This window comes from Toxorhynchites rutilus, chromosome 3 (assembly GCF_029784135.1).
Source record: "Toxorhynchites rutilus septentrionalis strain SRP chromosome 3, ASM2978413v1, whole genome shotgun sequence".
Classification (NCBI taxonomy): Eukaryota; Metazoa; Arthropoda; class Insecta; order Diptera; family Culicidae; genus Toxorhynchites; species Toxorhynchites rutilus.
This window is the reverse complement of record NC_073746.1, coordinates 36,641,744-36,661,908: the sequence shown is the minus strand read 5'-3', so window position 1 is coordinate 36,661,908 and position 20,165 is coordinate 36,641,744. Positions and strand designations below refer to the sequence as shown.

The following is a 20,165-nucleotide window of genomic DNA, read 5'->3' as shown; positions in this document are numbered from 1 at the left end:
CTTTGCAGAAAGCATTCTAGAATATTTTTGAAGAAATTGAATATGTCAAGATACTTAATATATACTAATATCTCCACATTCCCAAAGCTTGAATGCATTCCATTTTGAGAAGGTGCTGCCCACACCAAGGCGAATCCGACATATGGTAACTCACCTTGGGCTCGTCCTGGAAGCCATTGAGGAAGTGGCTTGTTCATCAACACGTACGATAGAATCTTCAACAGTCCACTGGTAATTTCCTCTCTCTGCTGGGGAACATTCTCACACAATTCGTGCAAACAAACCGTTAAACCGGTACTCAGCCCGGTGGAAAGCATTGGGGCTAGAATGTTCTTAACGTCCGAAGTGATTGCACTCTTCAGTGCGTGTCCAAGCAGGGTGATACACATAAAAACGGAAGGATCAACAAACATCTTCTTCTTGTTGGGCACATCCTTCGGCGGTAGAGCCGCTGTAACCACTTCCATGATTCGTTTGATATTTCGCTCGATATCCTTTTCGACTGCAACCGCAATGTATCCAAGAGTAACGAAGGCCAAATTGCGTTCGCGTTCTTTGCTCTTCAACGTGGCAATCAAATAGTTAACGACATTTTTCAAGTGATTGTTCACAAAATCTCGTCGATTGAATGCTGCCAATCTTGGCAAAATAGTTAGCATATATTGAATCACATACGGCGACTTGGAGCTGCGCTGTTCCAACACTTTCTGGCAAATGAGGTCATAGTTATCATTGACCAGCGCTCGACAGAGCGCAGATTCTTGGATCGAAGTATTCTGACGGAAGAACTTTATGTCACAGCCGTCGCTGTATCTTGAAGTGTAATTCGAGCCACCGGAACCGTGGCTGCCACTCAGCTTCTCCATGAACGGAACGCGAATCCGGGGGAAAATACCAGCGCTCTCATCCGTATGGCGAATCCTACGATCAACGTTCAAACTCTCCAACTGCATGTACTTTTTCTCCCAGGCCGAATTCGAACTGCGCAAAATTTCATTGAACACAATCAACGCTCCGTGGATGCGATCGTCTCGACAAAATCCTCGTTCTCGGGTGGGAAGCTCGTTGAAACAATCGATTGCACTGTCATAACAGTGGTTGTACCTGCGGAAAAACAAGAAATTAATTTTAAAGCTCAAGGTTTCCCATCAACAAGCTTACCATTGAGGATTATTGTTCTGCTTCGTTCCCTCGCGCTGAGACGTGACAATCAGCACGGCTCGTAAAGCTTGCCCAGCGCCCTCACGTATCATCGGCTTGGGATCTTTGATTGCAACAAAAATGTGCTCAAAAAAGCTCCCAACCTGCTGATAGAAGAATGTGGGCATAGCCACGGCCAGTTCACGCAGCACCAGAACGGCCGCATGCCGTTTACCCTCGGTTCGTTCCTCCGTTAGCCACTCGAATGCTCGTTTGATGTCAAACTCGAACGATTCGGCGCCCTTCGAGCCTGGCAAAAGTGCCAACTTCACTAGAACTTTAGCTGCCAACTCCATCACACAGATATCGCTCGAAGGAAGCAAGTTTCTGAGGTTATTAGAATATCTTGAAATTCGGGTGGTTGTATTGACAACATCTCCACTGATAAGGCAATCTAAAAATAGAATTTATTATCATTAAAAGAGCTAATGATCAAGAACGGTTCCCATACTTATAGCCAGAACTCCTCCCTTCTTGTCGTTGGTATCTGCGCTGGACAGCATCTCGAAGATGTGATGATTGAAATCGTCAAAAAACGCAAGCAAATCATCCTGCTGCATTTCGCGCAGTTCCGTCTTAACATACAGCGACAGCTCCTGGGCCGCTTTATTCTGGGCATCTTTATTGCGGCTCTTCAGCCCATTCACAAACTGCTGCACCACATTCGACATGTTTCATTCAACCCACACCCGGCACACACCAACACAAAAAAACGACTCGCGTTTACAACTTTGTTTACTAACAATCCGTTCGTGGGCCGGCTGAAATCAAAACAATGCTGGCGGAGGGCGCGACGGCGCCGAAATGAAAACAATCGACGAAGCGGACGAAAACAATCGACCAACGCGATATCGCACGACGCCAACAGATGGAGCAGCAAGCACACCGTCCACCCGGGAGCGGTGATGACAACGCACAGTGAAAAATAGATTTTACGTCGCAGTGCTCACTTTTCGGATGAAAACCCCACCGGCAACGGGCGCGGCAAAAGCTAATCGCACTTTTTCAACACTTTTTGTCGGATTTATTCATTGTTTGCTGGCTTATTTTCGCGATTTTCTTCCGGACTTGCACCACTTTGACACTTTCAATCGCACACCATTCATCGATTTGGGGGCAGTGCACACGGATGGTTTTATTTCAAATTCGGATATTGTTGTGAATCTTTTTGGGTTAAGTCAATGTAACATTCCATGTTTTGCCGTACAATTAGGGGCCATCACCAATGAGGTACATATAGAGGTGGAGCAGTAGGCGAAGTGTATCTGTATTGGCAAACCAAATATCGTGTCGTAATTATTTGCATTCAATATGGAATGTATATGGAAGAAACAAAACAATGTTTAAAGTACTTACGGTTGGATGATAATTTGAGTCAAAATTCTCATGAAATCATTCAACTGGTTGTTTTTTAACAGATGACAATTATTTCGTGGTTCATTTCGATTATTCATGTGGTAAAAAGGTCCAGAGAGCAGTCGTATGCTTAGTTCTCGACACCAGTAACATTTTCGGTGAAATTTTGATTCATTGACGATTATTATCTCACAACATACACACCGACACTGAGAGCCTTCGAAATCAACTTCATAACGGCAAAATAATAAAACTTCGTTTGTTTCTATGAACGTGGGGGAGTGAAAATGACACATGGAAATATCACTTTTATCCGTGTTTTTTGACGTGATTTCACAACTATTCACTTCACGCTGACACATTAGCTTCATATTTCGCGGGAGCTCTACAAAAACGTACGTTTTTAATTGATAAATTACTTCCTGAAAATAGCATTTTTATATAGATGCGGTGGGCAATCAAAGATAAACACAACGACTGACGTCACTATTTGCGAAATAGTTATGGCAGCGCATGCTATGTCGCTCGAAACACGACCATCTTCATTAACTTTTTTCCAGGACATTGGGCCATAACATACCAGGTAGACAGAAAAAGCATTATTTTAGACACTCCCTCCGTAGGCAAGCGTGGGCATTTCCTTTACCCCTCCATCTTTTGTCGACAATGTCGGAGGCATAATCGAAGAAGCGTAGGACTACACCAAGGCCTGTCAATCTGACTAATATCATGGACAGACATACAGCTGTACTAGCGTTGTACGTGTACAACGTTGTACAGGTACCATCGTACCATGACAGACATACTTCGGTTGTACATTGTACCGTATGTCAAACTGACAATCAGAAATTTTTCCAATATTCACCACATATTTCAATGAAAAAGGTTTTTATTTAGTATCTAAACTATCAAACACAACAAACAAGTTTCCAATCTGAGCTATTAACTCAAGAGAAAGTCAATGAAAAGGATGATTACCAAGTCCAGTTCATCGCCGTCCACTGTCACTGTCCGTGGGATGCTCACTGTTTTCTCCTTTGAGCCTCTTCCCACCATGTACTTGGTTTTTGACGCAATTAGTAGTCCCACCCTCCTGGCCTCCGCTTTTAGTCTGGCGTAGTTTGCCTCAGCCGTCGCAAAGTTTCTTGTTATTGAATCAATATCATCTGCGAAGCCCAGGAGTTGGGTACTTTTGTTGAAAATCGTGCCCCTCGTTTTGATGCCCGCACGTCGGATTACACCCTCAAGGGCTATATTAAATAGCATACAGGATAGTCCATCCCCTTGCCTTAAACCTCTGCATGATTCAAAAGGGCTCGAGAGTGCCCCCGAAACACGAACGTAGAACATAACTCGCTCCAAGTTAGTATTGATCAGCCGTGTCAGTTTGTTCGGAAAACCGTAGTCGTGCATGATCTGCCATAGCTGTTCTCGATCGACTGTATCAGAAGCTGCATTAAAGTCTATGAATATGTGATGAGTGGCCACGTTGTACTCTTGACCTTTCTGGAGGATTTGTCGGAGGGCAAAAATCTGGTCCGTAGTGGCGCAGGCCCCCCTGGAGCCCGCTCGCTCCATCCATTCTTCCGGTAATTTCTCCTCCTCCCAAATCCTGGATATTACCCAATGAAGTGCCGTTGCCAGTATATTTTTACCGTGTTTGTAGAGTTCAGCCGGAAGTCGGTCTTTTCCAGCGGCTCTATTTGCCTTCAGCAGCCCGATTTCTCGCTGGATCTCCTGGAGGTCGGGGGCACTCCATCTACTATCTCGCCATTGAGGCGCTTATCGAAGAACTGCTGCCACTTGTCGACCACCTCGCGCTCGCTTGTAATCAGGTTTCCTTCCTCGTCCCTACACATGTCTGGATTCGGTGTGTAGCTCTCACAAGATTGGTTCACCTTCTCATAGAACTTGCGCGTATCATCAGCTTGAAATAGTTGTTCTGTTCGTCACGATCCCTGTCCTCCTGCTGGCGCTTTTTTCGCCTCAGTATCGTGATCAACTTATTCCGCGCTCGTCGATATTTGGCTAAATTCTTCCTCGTGGCAATGCTTAGATAGTTTTTCCGAGCTGTTTTGCTTCTCTCCATCGCTTGCTGGCACTCCCCGTCGAACCAGTCGTTTCTTGGGCTCGTAGTTTCCTCACCTAGTACCGCGGTTGCGGTCTCTTCGATGGCAAAGCTAATCTTACTCCAGTCGTCTTCGAGATTCGAAGCATTTAGCTCCCCAGAGGAGGGTAGTGCCTCATCCAACAGGTGCGCGTAATTCTCGGCAGCTTGCGGGTCTTTTAACTGCCGAATGTTAAGCCGAGGAGGGTGGTTTTGCCGTGAGTTGTAAGCTCTCGATAGTTTTGAGCGCACATGTACTCGTACTAGGTAGTGATCCGAGTCAATATCCGCACCGCGCAGGGAGCGTATGTTAGTGATGTTTGAGAAAAATCGGCCTTCGATGAGGACGTGGTCAATTTGGTTTGTTGTATGTTGTCAGGTGATCTCCAAGTGGCCTTATGAATATCCTTGCGGGAGAAGAAAGTGCTTCTGATCACAAGCCCTCGGGAAGCTGCGAAGTTGATGCACCGCTGGCCGTTGTCGTTCGTGTCGGTGTGTAGACTGCATGGGCCTATCACCGGTCTGTACATTGCTTTCCTACCAATCTGGGCGTTCATATCCCCGATGACGATCTTGATGTCCCGTGGTGAACAGCTGTCATATGTCGCTTCCAGCTGCGCATAAAACGCTTCCTTCTCGTCGTCGGGTCTGCCTTCGTGCGGACAGTGCACGACAGGACAGTTGTAGAACCGGCCTTTTATACTCAGTACACACATCTTTTCGTTCATCGCTTTCCAATTAATAACGCGATCCAACATTCTGCCCAACACTACAAAGCCCGTTCCCAGCTCGTTGGTAGCCCCACCGCTCTGGTGAAACTGGGCCTTACCGTCGCGGACCTCCCACACCTTCTCAACCTTGCGACAGATTTCCTGCAAAGCCACGATACCGAACTTGTGGGGTTCTAACTGCTCGAGCAGTATTCGGTCGCCCACGGAATTTAGCGATCTGCAGTTCCAGGAACCAAGCTTCCATTACATGTTATTTCGTTGCCTGGGTCCATGCCGGATGTTCCGAGTCGTAATTAATTGAGTATTCGTAGTAGGTTATTTTAGGTAGGATGTCTTACTAGGGCCACGATACCGAGTCTCGTGATGGGGCTGTCATCTTAGCTATAATGTTCGAGACAACACGTTTCTTGATTCAGCCGCCCGCTTCGGGTCAGACGCTGTCGTGTGCCGCTCCTACCATTGAGAACAGACGCGTCCATTGAGAGAATGAGAAAGCTTCACCCTCCGGAGGGGTGGAGAGAAGCCCCACCTTCCCTGTCAGCATACGATCAAGATCCCACTGGGGTTGGTTACCCGATCTTCACTACGCGTACCCCAGCCGGCACCACGGGGAGGTAGGGATAGGATTTACTGGTCAGGAAGGACCACGAATGGAGTCTATTTTATGCCTGCAGGTACGCGAAGTATCGATGGTACGCTTAGTCCAGTCATTTATCAACCTCTGTTCATACGTGTACGCGTCAAAAACTCGAAAAGTTCGAAACCGATTGAGTTCAGAGCTTGATACCCTTGATAATGATACCCATAACAACTCGTCCAAGATTGTTGTCCATAACAACTCGTCCAAGAATATTGAATTCGACTATGAGTACACCGCCGATGAAGCGGAAACTTTAGATCATCAAAATAAGTCTGATTTACTGAACCGTATTTCAATGTCTATATATAGTTGAATGAATAATCAAATACTTGTTTAGAGAGCGGTGGGGAGTCCTAGGCTTCATTTTTTAATTCATGAAAAACATGCATTTGAAAAACTGGTAATTTGAAGTGTTGTTACGTCACAAAAATAGAGCATTTTTTAAGTTTATCAGATAAATTTAAGTTCAATAATGTTTATATTCAGGTTGTCAAGACACGAAAAGGTATAAGGAGACTTTTTTCTAGTTAGAATGGTTTGTTGTCATTCAAATGATTTTGTGACTGTGACACCGCCAGACTTTTTCCAACTGTTGAACACTAATGTTGTTTTTTCAGTCCCGTTTCAGAACATACAAAGGTACCTTGTCCTATGTTTTGTCAACAATAGATGAACGTGGATTCCAGAACATCTTATATATAAAAATCTTATGTCACGATGTTCGTGGTCGAACTCCTCCGAAATGGCTCGAACGATTTTCAAGAAGTTATGCACAAAAAACTTGGTAGGCATGAGAATAGAACGTAAACTATATATGATACCGCTAGGGTACCAATTACCATATGTTTAATACCGATTAGGGTGGTCCTTTGCAAAAAAATCTAAATAATTTTGATTTCTATTTTTCTCAAATTGGGCATAAAACTAATTATAACCTCAAAGGTTCATCAATTCTAATATAACACCGACTGGAGAACACATGTATACATTCAATGCATATGTCGCTGAATACATTGCTGGAGTCATGGTAGGCGACTGCACAGTGACGCGAGAAATTGTGATTCGAAGAAGAAACAACAATCTGGAGTTCATCGTTGACACCCACCGTTCAAACGACACTCTCCATCTTCTTCTTCAATGGTACTCATTTTTCTAATGTTCCTAGCGTTCACCATCTCAACGTAGAATGAATTGCGAACTATATGTAGAGAGCGGACGACTGCGATTCTAAACAATCAGAAGCGGTGTGAGGTAAAATACACTCACTTGCCAGACGCTATCATGAGCAACGCCGACGCAGCCTTTGGTATTGCCAGGTCTAAACACATGCGTTGTCATGATATTACAAAACGTGTGTTCAAACAAAAAAAAAGGAATGAAATGTAGAATGAGATTCATTACAACGTTACATGTATTCGGTTCCACACCATGCTGAATTTATTCGGCTTGATGGCAAAATTACAAAAAATTAGGATTACCTCATATGCACATTTTAAATTTGGATAATCGACAAAATACGCTCTGAGGAAATCGATAGTGTAATTTCCTCAAAAATTCCAGTCATTGAGTTTCGCGTTCCATTTCTGTGAAGCGTAAATTGTTATGAATTTTCGAATGAAATAAAAACGCTTCTAAAACAAATAAAATTAAACGAAATATGGCTCTATTGTGTGTTCTGTGTAGCAGAATAATACATTCTCTGCAGATATCTAGAACGAGAATAGTCTCTGATAATTATTTTATATTCTGAATGATATTTTGGTTGAAATGCAAGAAGATCAATAGATACATAGTTGAGTTAGGGTCAGGACCATGTCTATTGAAACAACATCGAGTAAAAATTTTCATTCAAATTTCAACAACTTAAAATTGCTTTCAGGTCAGGTCAGGTGATTGTTCGATATTGTTACCACAAACATGGTTCATGACCGTGTGGTAATCTAAAACTTTTAAAGCCTTGCATGGCAGATGAAAAATGTACAATGCATTTTCTGAAAGATTTCACCAACGACACGACCGCAACCTTAAGTGGATGTCCAATATATCAACGACTAAAAACTGATAGAGACAGACAATCATTCATAAAAATTAACAACGCAGACATTGACATGGAAAATCGTTCGGCAGTGCCATATTCGCCTCAGCTGAGCAAAACATTCAATGCTCATATTAATGTTGAGTTCTGTGGTTCGATGAAGAGCTACAAATACATTTGCAACAACGAAATTTATATTGATATTCTTCATTTAATTTGTCTACTTTACGACAAAAATATATTCCTTTTTTCACTTCAAATTCGTTAATGAAATATCGGGAATGGAATACAAAGAATGGTTTGTGTTTTTTTTTCAATCGTCATCGACTTGGCGCTCTATTCCTCGATATGTCAAACACAAGAGTAACGAACGTTTCACGTATATGTAGATCGTTAAAACGTTTAAACACACTTACAATACATTTTTTTTATTTAACAACCAACATATTCACTAGAAATATTTTTTCTGGCAAAACAACGTTTGCCGGGTCAGCTAGTCTTTATATAAAAAAGAAGGATTTTCCCACTTACGTGTAAAATATCATCACAGGAGAACGGCTGATCAGATCAGCACGGTCAGTATATTTTTTGAGTTTGGCTTCACCCAAAATTAGAATGATAGAGTACTTTGGAAAATATTTGAGATGATTAGAAAAATTCGAAAAAAATGACTATGCATATCTTTATATATAAAAGAAGGATAGTTATAATAAAGAGGGAAAATTCGAAAATGAGAGGTACGCATATGTATGTTTCGCTGTGAAAATCATCATTTAGATCAATTTAACAGATCTGTACGATAACATACAAACTCTCTTGAAATATATTCGTTGATCGTTCGCTGATTCGATGATTCAGGCATGTGCGAACCATTGATGGAAAGTGCCAGAGTGAACCTGTTTAGGACCATCTTTTGGAGGTCAGTGATTTTGTCCTGTGACAATGTTTGTGGAGACTGATTTTCACACAGATCGTTGTAGTCACGTCACAAAATGCATGAGAATTTTGCAAGGTACTTGCGATTTTTTTGAAAACCAGAATGGAATCTACGTTCATCTTTTTTTGTATGTTTTGAAGCGGAACTGAAAATACAACATATATGTTCAACAGTCGGAAACCGCAAAAAGTCAGATGAGGGGCTCATAAGGGAAGAGATGCAAGTGACTTAGTCGATTTCTCTTCATCAACTTTTTCTTTAGTTTATAACTCAACTGCAAAAACGTTAGATGAGGTTCTGACCTATTTTCCACATTGTCAAATACAGTTGAGAATATGTTTGTAGCTAAGTTATGACCGAAACAGAGAGTCGATGTAGAGAAATCGATTATGTCACTTACACCCCTTTCATTTGGAACCCCTCAGATGTTTTCACGTCATAAAAGTATTGGACTGGCAACAAGCGAACTCAACTATAAAATATTCTCCAACTGATGATTCTTGTCGGAAATGTTCCCAATTTTACTTTGATAACGTTTACTTTTTGAAAATAGTGTGATTTATGCTTGAAAACGAGAAAAAATCTGTTTTTCGTGAGTCAAAATGTTGTCACATCACGCTGGAATGGGTCAAGTGCTACATAGGCTGAAAAGTCCCGGGGTTTTTCAACAGATGGCGCCACCAAAAAAGAACTAGATTCATTTCGAGAACCATAGTTGTTTAAGTGTCACTACCTGAGCATTCGTATAAAAATGGATAAAGAGGAATATCGTATTTTAATCAAACATTGTTTTTGATGGGAAAACTCCTGAACAACCAATGCAGTGGTTGACGAAATGTTACTCCACTTCTGCTTCTTCGAGAACAACAGTTTATCGTTGGTTAAGTGAATTTACAATGGGTCGTACAAGCAGCTGTCGCTCTGTAAGGCACAAAGGGGCTACGAATCCAAAATCGTAAAACAAGTGCATCGATTGGTTTTGAATGATCGTAAAGTGAAGTTACGCGAGTTAGCTGAGGCCGTAGACATTTCAAAAGAACGAGTGGGATACATTTTGCACGACATTTTGGATATCAAAAAGCTATACGCACGATGGGTGCCGCGTTTGCTGACCATCGACCAAAAACAGCGGCACGTTGATGAATCGACAGCCGGTTTGGCGTTGTTGAAGCGTAATCGTATTCTTTTGATGTTTTGTGACAAAGGATGAAACTTGGATCCATTACCAAACTCCTGAGCCCAATGAGCAGTCTGCAGAGTGGTTGACAACCCACGAAAGTAGGTCAAAAGACCAACTGTCGGGAAGGTTTTAGCCTCCGTTTTTTTTGGGATGTGCATGGCATAATCTTCATCGATTACCTGCAGAATGGAAAAAACTATTACCGGAGAGCATTATGCCGCATTATTGGACGAACTGACCGCCGAAATAAAGTAAAATAATATGGCGCAATATGGCGAAGAAAAAAGTTCTGTACCATCACAACAAAATAATATGGCCCAATATGGTGAAGAAAAAAGTTCTGTACCATCACAACAACGCACCGTAGCATACGTCTTACGTCCAAGAAGGACCAATTACGATTCCAATTAATTGCTTACCCACCATATTCTCCAGACTTGGCCCTCAGCGACAACTATATGCTCCCAAACCTCAATCGGTGGCTCCAGGGAAAGAGATTCACATCGAATGAGCAAGTCATCGCACATTTCGAAGACTTAGACGTCTCATACCACAGAAAGGGAATCGAAATGTTGGAAATTCGCTATATCAAGTGTTTTCCCCTCGAAGGAAACTATGTTGAGGAATAAATACAGCTTTGCTCAAAAAACGATTGTTTTCATTAAAAATCCTGGCATTTTTCAGCCCATGTAGTATTTTTTTTTTTTTTTTATTTAAATCGTTTATTTTTACAGGCTCAGTTACATAGGTTTAAAGGAGCCGAACTCCTTACTGTATTGTTACTAGTATATAAACATTTTTCCTTAATTCTAATGTTAATAATATAGGAAACCGATTACTCGCGGTCGACTCGAGTTTAGAAGGGTGACATATTTTCTTCAGGAAAAGGAGGAGATATGAGGATATATTGACAATGATCACACTCACACTCTCAATCACACTCTCAATCACACTCATCACACTCAATTCTTAAACCTATCTTATATCTAATATGTATTTACATTTCATCTTATTCTTAAGAAGGGATCCGATCTCTCACAAAGGAAAAGGAAAATGAAAAACTAAGGGTGTAAGGACAATCACACACGAAGATCGATAGCTTTAAGGAATACATATATTTGGGACATGTAATCAAGGTCTAACCGAGCCAACACGTCTCTCACCGGCATCATGGGCTGCCTTCCTCGGGCCCGAAGGGTAACTACTAAATTCGATCTGGCAACAAGATACAGCTCGCACGACCAAACAACGTGCTCGATGTCGTGGTAACCTTGGCCACAAACACAAAGATTGTTGTCGGCAAGATTAATACGAAAGAGTAGCGCATCTAACGAACAGTGATTGGACATGAGTCGGGAGAAGGTGCGAATAAAGTCCCAACTCAAGTCCAGACTTTTGAACCATGTAGCCGCCAACTCAAGTCCAGACTTTTGAACCAGTACGGCGAGTGCTTTTCCGGCCTCACTGAACGGATAGCTTCGACAGAGCTAAGACTATCCGTTACAATGTAATAGTGTTCAACAGGTCGTGAGGCGACGCTGTCCAGCGCCCAGTGTATCGCTGCCAATTCAGCAATATACACTGAGCAAGGATTCTGAAGACTGTGTGAGGTGCTAGAAAATTCGTTGAACACTCCAAATCCTGTGGACTCATTCATAGAGGACCCATCAGTAAAGTACATATTATCACAATTGATATCCCCATACTTTGCATCGAAGATCGTTGGAACGATCCTCGATCGAAGATAATCTGATGTTCCATGGATATCCTGCTTCATGGACAGATCAAAATGCACAGAGGAATTGATGTAGTCAGGAAAACAAACACGGTTGGGAATATACGAAGAAGGATTAACCTGCATGGAGACGAATTCATGATATGAGCTCATGAATCCAGAATGAAAATTTAGCTCGATCAGCTGCTCAAAATTTCCGATCACCAATGGGTTCATAACCTTACACCGGATGAGGAACCGAAGAGATAATAAATTGAAGCGATCTTTTAGTGGGAGTAGGCCTGCCAAAACCTCGAGACTCATGGTATGCGTTGAGGGCATACATCCCAACGCGATACGGAGACAAAGATACTGAATTCGCTCGAGTTTAATGAGGTGTGTTTTGGCAGCTGATTGAAAACAGAAACTGCCATACTCCATCACTGAGAGAATAGTTGTTCGATACAACATTATAAGATCTTCGGGATGGGCTCCCCACCAGGTGCCGGTAATTGTACGGAGAAAGTTTATTCTTTGTTGACATTTTTTACTCAGATACCTAATATGGGCCCCCCAAGTACATTTAGAGTCGAACCAGACCCCAAGATACTTGAATGACATAGCATGAGTGATCGGTTTACCCAAAAGTTGAAGCTTTGGTTTTGCTGGTTTATGCTTCCTAGAAAAAACCACCATCTCTGTTTCCTCCGTGGAGAATTCGATCCCTAGCCCAATGGCCCAGGTTGAAAATTTTTTCAAAGGCCCATGTAGTATTGTGGTTTTCTTCATGATCAGGAGTGGTACTGGAATTTAATCGGAGCATTCAATTTGCGCTCAATCTGTTTTGAAGCATCATCGATTTAAGACACGGTGATGTCTACTTTCTTGCGACGGAGGTTGATTGTATTGAATAATCTCATTGTAATGAATGCGCACATTGATCCTGAGTCTAGGAGCTCAGATGGATACTCTTTGCCATTTGCACAAAGAGAAGGTAAACCATTTCAAGTCGGAACAGTGGATTGATTAGACTACGCCGACAAACTTACCTGGGTTTATGGATTGGCCGATCAGGCATTTCGATGACAGTCAACGATCAACGTGGATTTGACCAGATATGACAATTGGAGTGGACTTCAGCTCCTGGCAACAGGTTGTGCGGTTTCGGTTAGAAGACAGTTTCGGCAGTTATGCTTGGATGTATAATTTCTACTTTGGTACTTCCAGCATTTTCCAGCATAGGCGCATCTGGAATACCAACTCTTTGCGGTGAGAAATGGACATCTTGGAGAATGCTGGGTATTGGAACAGCAAATGGTTCCCTGGACAAGCAATGCAGTACGGAACGGAATTCTTGGTTTCGATCGTGGTGGAATTAGCTACCAATTAGTGCTTGTTTTCAAACAATAAATGTCATTTGTCCGTTTTCCTAGACACAAACCAAACTAATATTTGGAAACATGTTCGTGATATGCACGTGATTTGTGTTGAGCGAATATGGGAGCTATGATTATTATCTTTATTGAGTCAAAGCATAAACAACGTATAATTTTATAAATAACCATCTACTTTATTCAACGCCATACCTCTATAAATCAAATTCAACAACAACTTATGTCACTAGTTCCGTATTTACAAGTACAAACGAAAATTATTTCACGTAATGTTCCACATGTACCTCCACATCGCCTTACGCTAGAATGACACATATGATTTCTTGTCAATAGCCGAAACAGTACTCTTAAATTCGTCTACACTCCTACACAGCTTCTCCCAGCTCTACCTATTCTCTAAGCTATTTAAATAATTTTGATTGATAACACTTTGGCTCCGATTATGGTCCTAATATTACTGGTAATATGGAATTCGTCGTGATTTGCTTTCTTCCTTCCTTGGCGCGATACACTAAACCGATAATACTAAGCATCATGCAAGTTACGCATCAAATGCGATCGCTAAAGCGTTTTTTGTTGATTTGTGCTGAAACTAAACCTATACTGAAACTGTCTAATAGTTAACAAAAAAAAAAAAACAACAAAAGCTACATACAATTACAATACCCCTAAAGGCCCATAAATTTAATTTATAGTTTTAGTTTTTTCTCTATACTATTATCGCTGGGAAGTCAATTAACCATGCTTTTATCTACCCTAAATCCGCGTGCTACCTAGAAATAGGGCTCAGCTGACGTTTGATTCAGCTAGAATTTCGTTACTAACACAAGATATTAAAACAAAAAATTACTCAATTTGTACTTGTCTGAGATTTTCTCATTGTTCCAATTTTGGTTGAATGGCAAACTACGAAGAACCTTCACTTTTTGACTTAAAGGAAATTGCTTATATTCATAATTCAGGTGTGTTGAATTTATGTGCACTGGTTGTATTTATGTGTGTGTGTACGCGTGAGTTATGGTGCAGCGTTATACTATCTAATATCAAAAAACGCATGTGTGCATATGCGGTGCAACACACTCACACTTTCTTAAATTTCTATGATTATCCTATCGGTACTGTTGCACTCGCTTGCGTTACTCCCAGCCGAATCATCCGAATCGTAGGTCAGCTCGAACGTTTCACTTGGGTCCCCGTCAATGGTGGCGATCAGTTTGAACGGTTCTTCCGACTCCGCCAATGCTGCATACTTGTCCACCTTCGGGAATAGTATGGCCGAGAAGTGGAATTTGACGTGATCCTTGAAGGAACACTCGGAGCTGTCCGTGTAGTCACAGTGCTCGCAGCTGTACACCTTGGGTTCCTTGGTGATTTCAATGATCGGAGTGATCGGGTGGTTGTTTCTTGATCGCGTTGATCTCCGTGGACGTGGCAGGTTTGGTTCGGGCGTTTTGGCTGGTGCCGTTCGGAGTTTTTTGTAATCTTTCTCAACCACCCAGGAGGTCTTCTTGGTACCTACCTGGATAACCTTGGGTCGCGGATGTTTGTCGCTTTCGATATTGTGCTTCCGGAGCTCCTCCGTGCCTTTGTGGTAGTGTATTGAATGGACATTGTTGTGCGTAGATACGGTGGATTCGTCACACGTGGAAAAAGAGCAAAGTTCGCAGCGATATTTTTCTTTCTGCGTGTGCCGATTCTGGTGGATGACAATTTCGCTCTCGTCCAGATATCGTGCCGGGCAGAACGAACAGTAGTAGACGATCTTTTCGTCCACCGTCATCTTCGTAGCTGTGCTTTCGCTAGCCGGCGTTATACTTACTTCATCTCGCATTTTCTTGGTTAAATCTAGAATTTCCGCTGGGGTTAGTCCGCTGGATTTGGTTTCGTTCCCCATAACCAGCGAAAGCTCACCATTCCCAGTTGGAGGGATTAGCGTAACACTGGGAGTTGGTACTGTGGGGCTAACCTTCTCTGCGTGGGTCTTCTGATGCTGGATCAGCAGGTGCTTTTTGGTGACATTATATGAACAAATGTTGCACTTGTACGGATCACCGCGTGGTTTGTGGAAGGATTTATGATACGAAAATTGGGTCTTGCTGTCCGTCACATAGGGACACGCTTCGCACTGATATCGCTTCATCCGGGGAGTGGGCTCGACCAGTTCCTCTTTATCATCACTGGTGGGGGCGCTGTCGGTTTGCATGGGCATCGGTAGGGACGGAGGTGCTTCTAGAGAGGATTCTTCGGTTAAGTTGATGAATGTTACGGTTGTTGCGGCTGGGCTCAACAACGGGGTGGACGATACGGAGACAGCGCTGAGGTGGTGATCGTTGCTGCTGATGCTGCTATTGCTACCAAAGGAAATTGTGTGGGGAGGGGATTGGACGAATGGCGTTTCCTGGACGATCATGTTGACCTCGGGGACGATCTCTATCGGGTGCAGCGTGACCGGCTGTACGGGGATATCCTGCGAAACTGAGTCGAATGATTGAAATGGCTTTCTCACTTTCTTCAAATTGCGTGTATCAGTTACGTTTTGCGTAGGTTTGGCGGTGTTCACCATCTCGATCAGCACGTTCCCGTTATGCTTTAAACGACAATGTCTCTGGAAAGATACGACAATGGAGGAGATCGAATTAGATCGTAGCCTGTACGAATGGATTACAACATTAGTGGTAACAACTTTCAACGTGAGTGCAGCACACTAAACAGAACTAAATACCCAAAAGTTTTCTACGTGTGTTCTATGGTTTGTAAGTGCTTGAAGAACATAAATAATTGATGGTTTATGTAATGTAATTATATAGTTTTCTGTTGTTAGGCTGAACCGTTCTGAAAATTGCATACCAAAACATCATGCCACGATTTATTTCGCACAAAAATCGTTTTAATACTTCAATACTTCATCACTATATTCACAATATTCCAATATCAAAATATTTTAATTTAAATAATTTAATACTTTATTTAACTCTGAAAGCTGGGGAATATTTTGAGAATTGAACCATAGAATAACTAGTTTTTTCGAGCTGCAAATCTAAATATTGTTGTAAAACATGTTCAAGACATATGACAAATAATACGAGAGAAGACCTAAAGACGCTGAGTTGGGAGCGTTATTGAATCGAAACTCATGCCAAACTCGAAGAGTGGTCGTTGGTCATTTGAAAGGGACTCAATGAGCTATTTCAAACCCCAAGTCTCAGGCCCATGTGTATCGTTCAAAAACAAAGGAAATGGGTTTCGTATCAACCAAGGAACGCTGTTTTATATGTACAGTCCAATGTCCTGGAAAAAATGGAATGAAGAAGCGACATAGCATGCGCTGCCACAACTATTTCTCAAATAGTGACGTCAGTCGTTGTCTTTATATTTGATTGCCTACCACATCCATGTGGAAATGCTATTTTCAGGATGTGTTTTATCAATTAAAAACATACATTTTATTAGAGTTCCCGCTGCATTTGAAGCTAATGTGACAACGTGCAGTGAATATTTGTGAAATCACGTCGAAAAAGACGGATAAAAGTGATATTTCCATGTGCCATTTTCACTCTCCCACGTTCATAGAAACAAACGATCTTTCATTATTTTAACGTTACGAAGTTGACGTTTTGAAGGCTTTCAGTGTCGGTGCGTATGTTGTGAGAAAATAATCGGCAATTAATAAAAATTTCACCAAAAATGTTACTGCTTTCGAGATCTAAGTATACGACTGCTCTCTGGGCCTTATTACTACATAAATAATCGAAATAAGCCACAATACAATTGTCATCTGTTAAAAAACAAACAGTTGAATGATTTCATGAGAATTTCGGAATTTCGGAATTTATCATGCAACCGTGAGTACTTTGAACATTGTTTTGTTTCTTCCATGTACATTCAATATTGAATGCAAATAATTACGACACAATATTTTGCTTGCATATACAATTATACTTCGCCTACTGCTCCGTCTCGATATGTACCTCATTGTGTACAGTCTATCATTCAGGCTATTTTACCAATACGCTAATTTTTGAAACCTTGTAATAGGTGTACCGGTAAGTTCCTTCGGTTTTACTACAGATGTCGTAACTTGATTATTATTCCAGTGAATGAAATTTCCGGACATTCGTCGGAAAGCTACTGCCATTGCGCGTCTTTTTCAGTATATGTCAAAAAGTTGAAGCGTAAATAACATAGTTTTTTTTTCCCACTTCGAATATGTCGAATTTCGTACCAACGAGAGTGTTCTTGCGGGGAGTGTTATTTCATTACACTTGCGGGGAGTGTTTTCGCACTTTGGCGGAAGTTTATGATGACCATGCTCCAACTGAGCGAACGTGTCAGACGTAGTTTATAGGTTTAAAAGTGGTAATTTTGACTTGGAAGACGAAGAACGTTCCGGACCGCCAAAAGAGTTTGAAGATGAAGAATTACTCGATCAAGATCCGTCACAAACGCGACAAGAACTTGCAGATAAACTTGGAGTAGCTCAGCAAACCATATCCGATCCTTTAAAAGTAATGGGAATGATCCGAAAGATATGACATTGGGTGCCGTACGAATTGAAGCCACGAGACGTCGAACGCAGTTTTTTCAGGTGCGAACAACTGCTCCAACGGCATAAAAGAAAGGTTTTTTTTTGCATAGAATTGTTACTGGCGATGAAAAGTGGGTCCGTTACTACAATCCTAGACGTCGGGCAACGTATGGACCCCGACCATGCATCAAAATCGACGGTCGCGCGGAATATTCAATTGCCAGTAAGATGGAAAAAAGTGGTGACTAGCGATGGGAAATACTTTGAATATTAAATTTGTAACCATTTTTGCAGAATAAAGCATTAATATTTGAAAAAACAAGAAATTTACCGGTACTCTTATTAACTTTTCAACCGCTTGATCAATTTACGATTCATTGAGGGCAAATAAAAAGTATTTTCATAGACTTTTCACAAAAACTAATTAATGCCCAAAGGTATACTTTCATATGAAAGCTTCAAATATGTTGGTTTTTCATGGTTTTGGAGATGTCCAACCTCTTTGGGATCTCAGCTCTTCATATCTTTTTGAGATAATTGAGACTTTTTACATGAAATATTAAAATTTCAGGAACACTTACTATTTTCTTTTCTGAGATATATATTTATAATCCATATATCCATGTATAGGGTTGGGGAAAAAGAAATGTCGTATTTCTGATCAAAATTTGACGCTTTATTTAACATACTTAAAATTATCCAATTTAAGTCAAATATGCGCCGTTTTGTTCGCAAACTTGTTGCCATTTAAAAGGCAACTTTATTATCCCCCCCTTATAAAACCCCCCCTCCTTATTTGCAAAAAAAACTCAGACAGCCAGTTTTCGCAAGCCTCTTTTGAGGCCAACTTAGTATCACCAAGAGCGTTTTGCATGGATCGGAAGAGATGATAATCATTTGGAGCCAGGTCCGGACTATACGGTGGTTGCAATAGGACATCTCATCCGAGCTCCCGTAACTTCTGGCGGGACATCAAAGATGTGTGAGGCCGAGCGTTGTCTTGGTGGGAAACAACACCATTCCTATTGATCGTTTCTGGCCGCTTCTGGTCAATCGCCTGCTTCAAACGGTCAAGCTGTTCACAGTAGAGAACCGAGTTGAGGGTCGGGCCATAGATTAGCAGCTCATAGTGGATGATTCCCTTCCAATCCCACCAAACACACAGCAAAACCTTACTGGCCGTCAATCCGGGCTTGGCGATGGTTTGGGCCGGCTCACCTCGCTTCGACCACGACTTTTTTCGCTTTAGGTTGTCGTACGTGATCCTCCATCATCACCTTCATCACCAGTCACCATCTTCTTCGAAAATGGGTCAAGTTCGTTCCGTTTCAGCAGTGCATCGCAGGCGTTGATTCGGTCTAAAAGTTTTTTTTTGCGTCAACTCGTGTGGCACCCTTACATCCAGCTTTTTTTGGAATCCAATCTTCTGCAAATGGTTCCAAACGGTTTTATGGTCTATACCCAGTTCCGGGCCAATGTGAGCATGCCGGTCTACTTGGATGATTTCAACGATTTTATCGGTTTCCACGACGATTGGCCTACTGGTACGGGGGGTTCCCGGAATAAATCGCCACAGAAAACGACTGCAACAGAAACCACCGCTTATAAAATGTGTAGTAGGCTATAAATATTGTGGCGCGGTATTGTATTTCAAAACAAGAATTAACCGGGCAAACGTATCGCCCCAGGCAAACGTAACGCCCCGGGCAGACGTATACCGTCCGACGCTCGCTAGAGCTCGGTCGGACATTGCTAAAGGATCGTATCCTATGTTTCAAACTAACCGGGCAATCAGTGGATCCCAGGTTTGCGTGCGAGACACCGCCGCTTCCGACGGCGGGTCGGCGGTGGACTCGGATTGCGTCATCTTGGCGGCATGGGCCGCCTCGATTCCTTATCCTCGCCAAATGGGGACTTCGTCCCCATTACATTGTCCTCAGAATAAATTTCGAAAAACGAGAACAAGAGAATAAATTTATAATAGAAATGTGAGGCACATGATGTTTTTCCCGCGCCAAATATTTCTAGCCTACTACACTTTTTCTAAGCGGTTGTTTCTGTTGCAGTTGTTTACTGTGGCGATTTATTCCGGTCACCGGTACGGGGTGTATCTTAGACAGCCACTACACCAGAACGAAATCGACCAAATAAACGCTGTGCTGTGCGAAACGTTACAGTATCGGGTCCATAAACTACACGAATTTTTTCGGCCGCCTTCGTTGCAGTTTTAACCTCGCAGGTAGTAAACACGAAAAATATGGCAAATTTCCTGCTTGGTGGACTCCATCTTTGACGCGCTATAACTTGAGACTGAAAAGGACAATCACGACAGATTGTCGTCTTTAA

At 42.1% G+C, this 20,165-nt stretch overlaps 3 protein-coding genes across 6 annotated transcripts in view; all 3 read right to left on the bottom strand.

Moving 5' to 3' along the window:
• The window catches only part of LOC129775553 (serine/threonine-protein kinase Tor), a 40,032-nt gene extending 37,735 nt beyond the window's left edge, over positions 1-2,297 (bottom strand). Inside the window, exons 1-3 of the mRNA XM_055780408.1 lie at positions 1,652-2,297; positions 1,162-1,594; positions 155-1,104 (exon numbers count right to left, since the gene is read on the bottom strand). Of these exons, the coding sequence (XP_055636383.1) occupies positions 155-1,104; positions 1,162-1,594; positions 1,652-1,871 (1,603 nt within the window). The 5' untranslated portion in view covers positions 1,872-2,297. The remainder of the gene's footprint in view (positions 1-154; positions 1,105-1,161; positions 1,595-1,651) is intronic.
• A 1,968-nt stretch (positions 2,298-4,265) lies between these two features.
• LOC129773033 (uncharacterized) lies at positions 4,266-12,978 on the bottom strand. The gene is made up of 4 exons (XM_055776586.1): positions 12,950-12,978; positions 4,957-5,611; positions 4,455-4,846; positions 4,266-4,407 (listed from the first exon to the last, which is right to left on the bottom strand). The coding sequence occupies exons 1-4, from the start codon at positions 12,976-12,978 to the stop codon at positions 4,266-4,268; spliced, it is 1,218 nt and encodes a 405-aa protein (XP_055632561.1).
• A 468-nt stretch (positions 12,979-13,446) lies between these two features.
• LOC129779831 (uncharacterized) overlaps positions 13,447-20,165 on the bottom strand; it is an 81,798-nt gene continuing 75,079 nt past the window's right edge. For all 4 annotated transcript variants that reach the window (XM_055787556.1, XM_055787558.1, XM_055787559.1 and 1 more), the window contains exon 6: positions 13,447-15,899. In XM_055787556.1, coding sequence (XP_055643531.1) covers positions 14,385-15,899 — 1,515 coding nt within the window. In that variant the 3' untranslated portion in view covers positions 13,447-14,384. The remainder of the gene's footprint in view (positions 15,900-20,165) is intronic.

Excerpts from the sequence above, each read along its gene's own strand:
- LOC129773033 (XM_055776586.1), bottom strand. The coding sequence starts at position 12,978 with ATGCCTGATCGGCCAATCCATAAACCCAG. Across the intron at positions 4,847-4,956 it reads TAACATACGCTCCCTGCGCG|TTAAAAGACCCGCAAGCTGC; the intron begins GTGCGGATATTG and ends AACATTCGGCAG. Across the intron at positions 4,408-4,454 it reads CGCGCAAGTTCTATGAGAAG|GGACGAGGAAGGAAACCTGA; the intron begins GTGAACCAATCT and ends AGACATGTGTAG.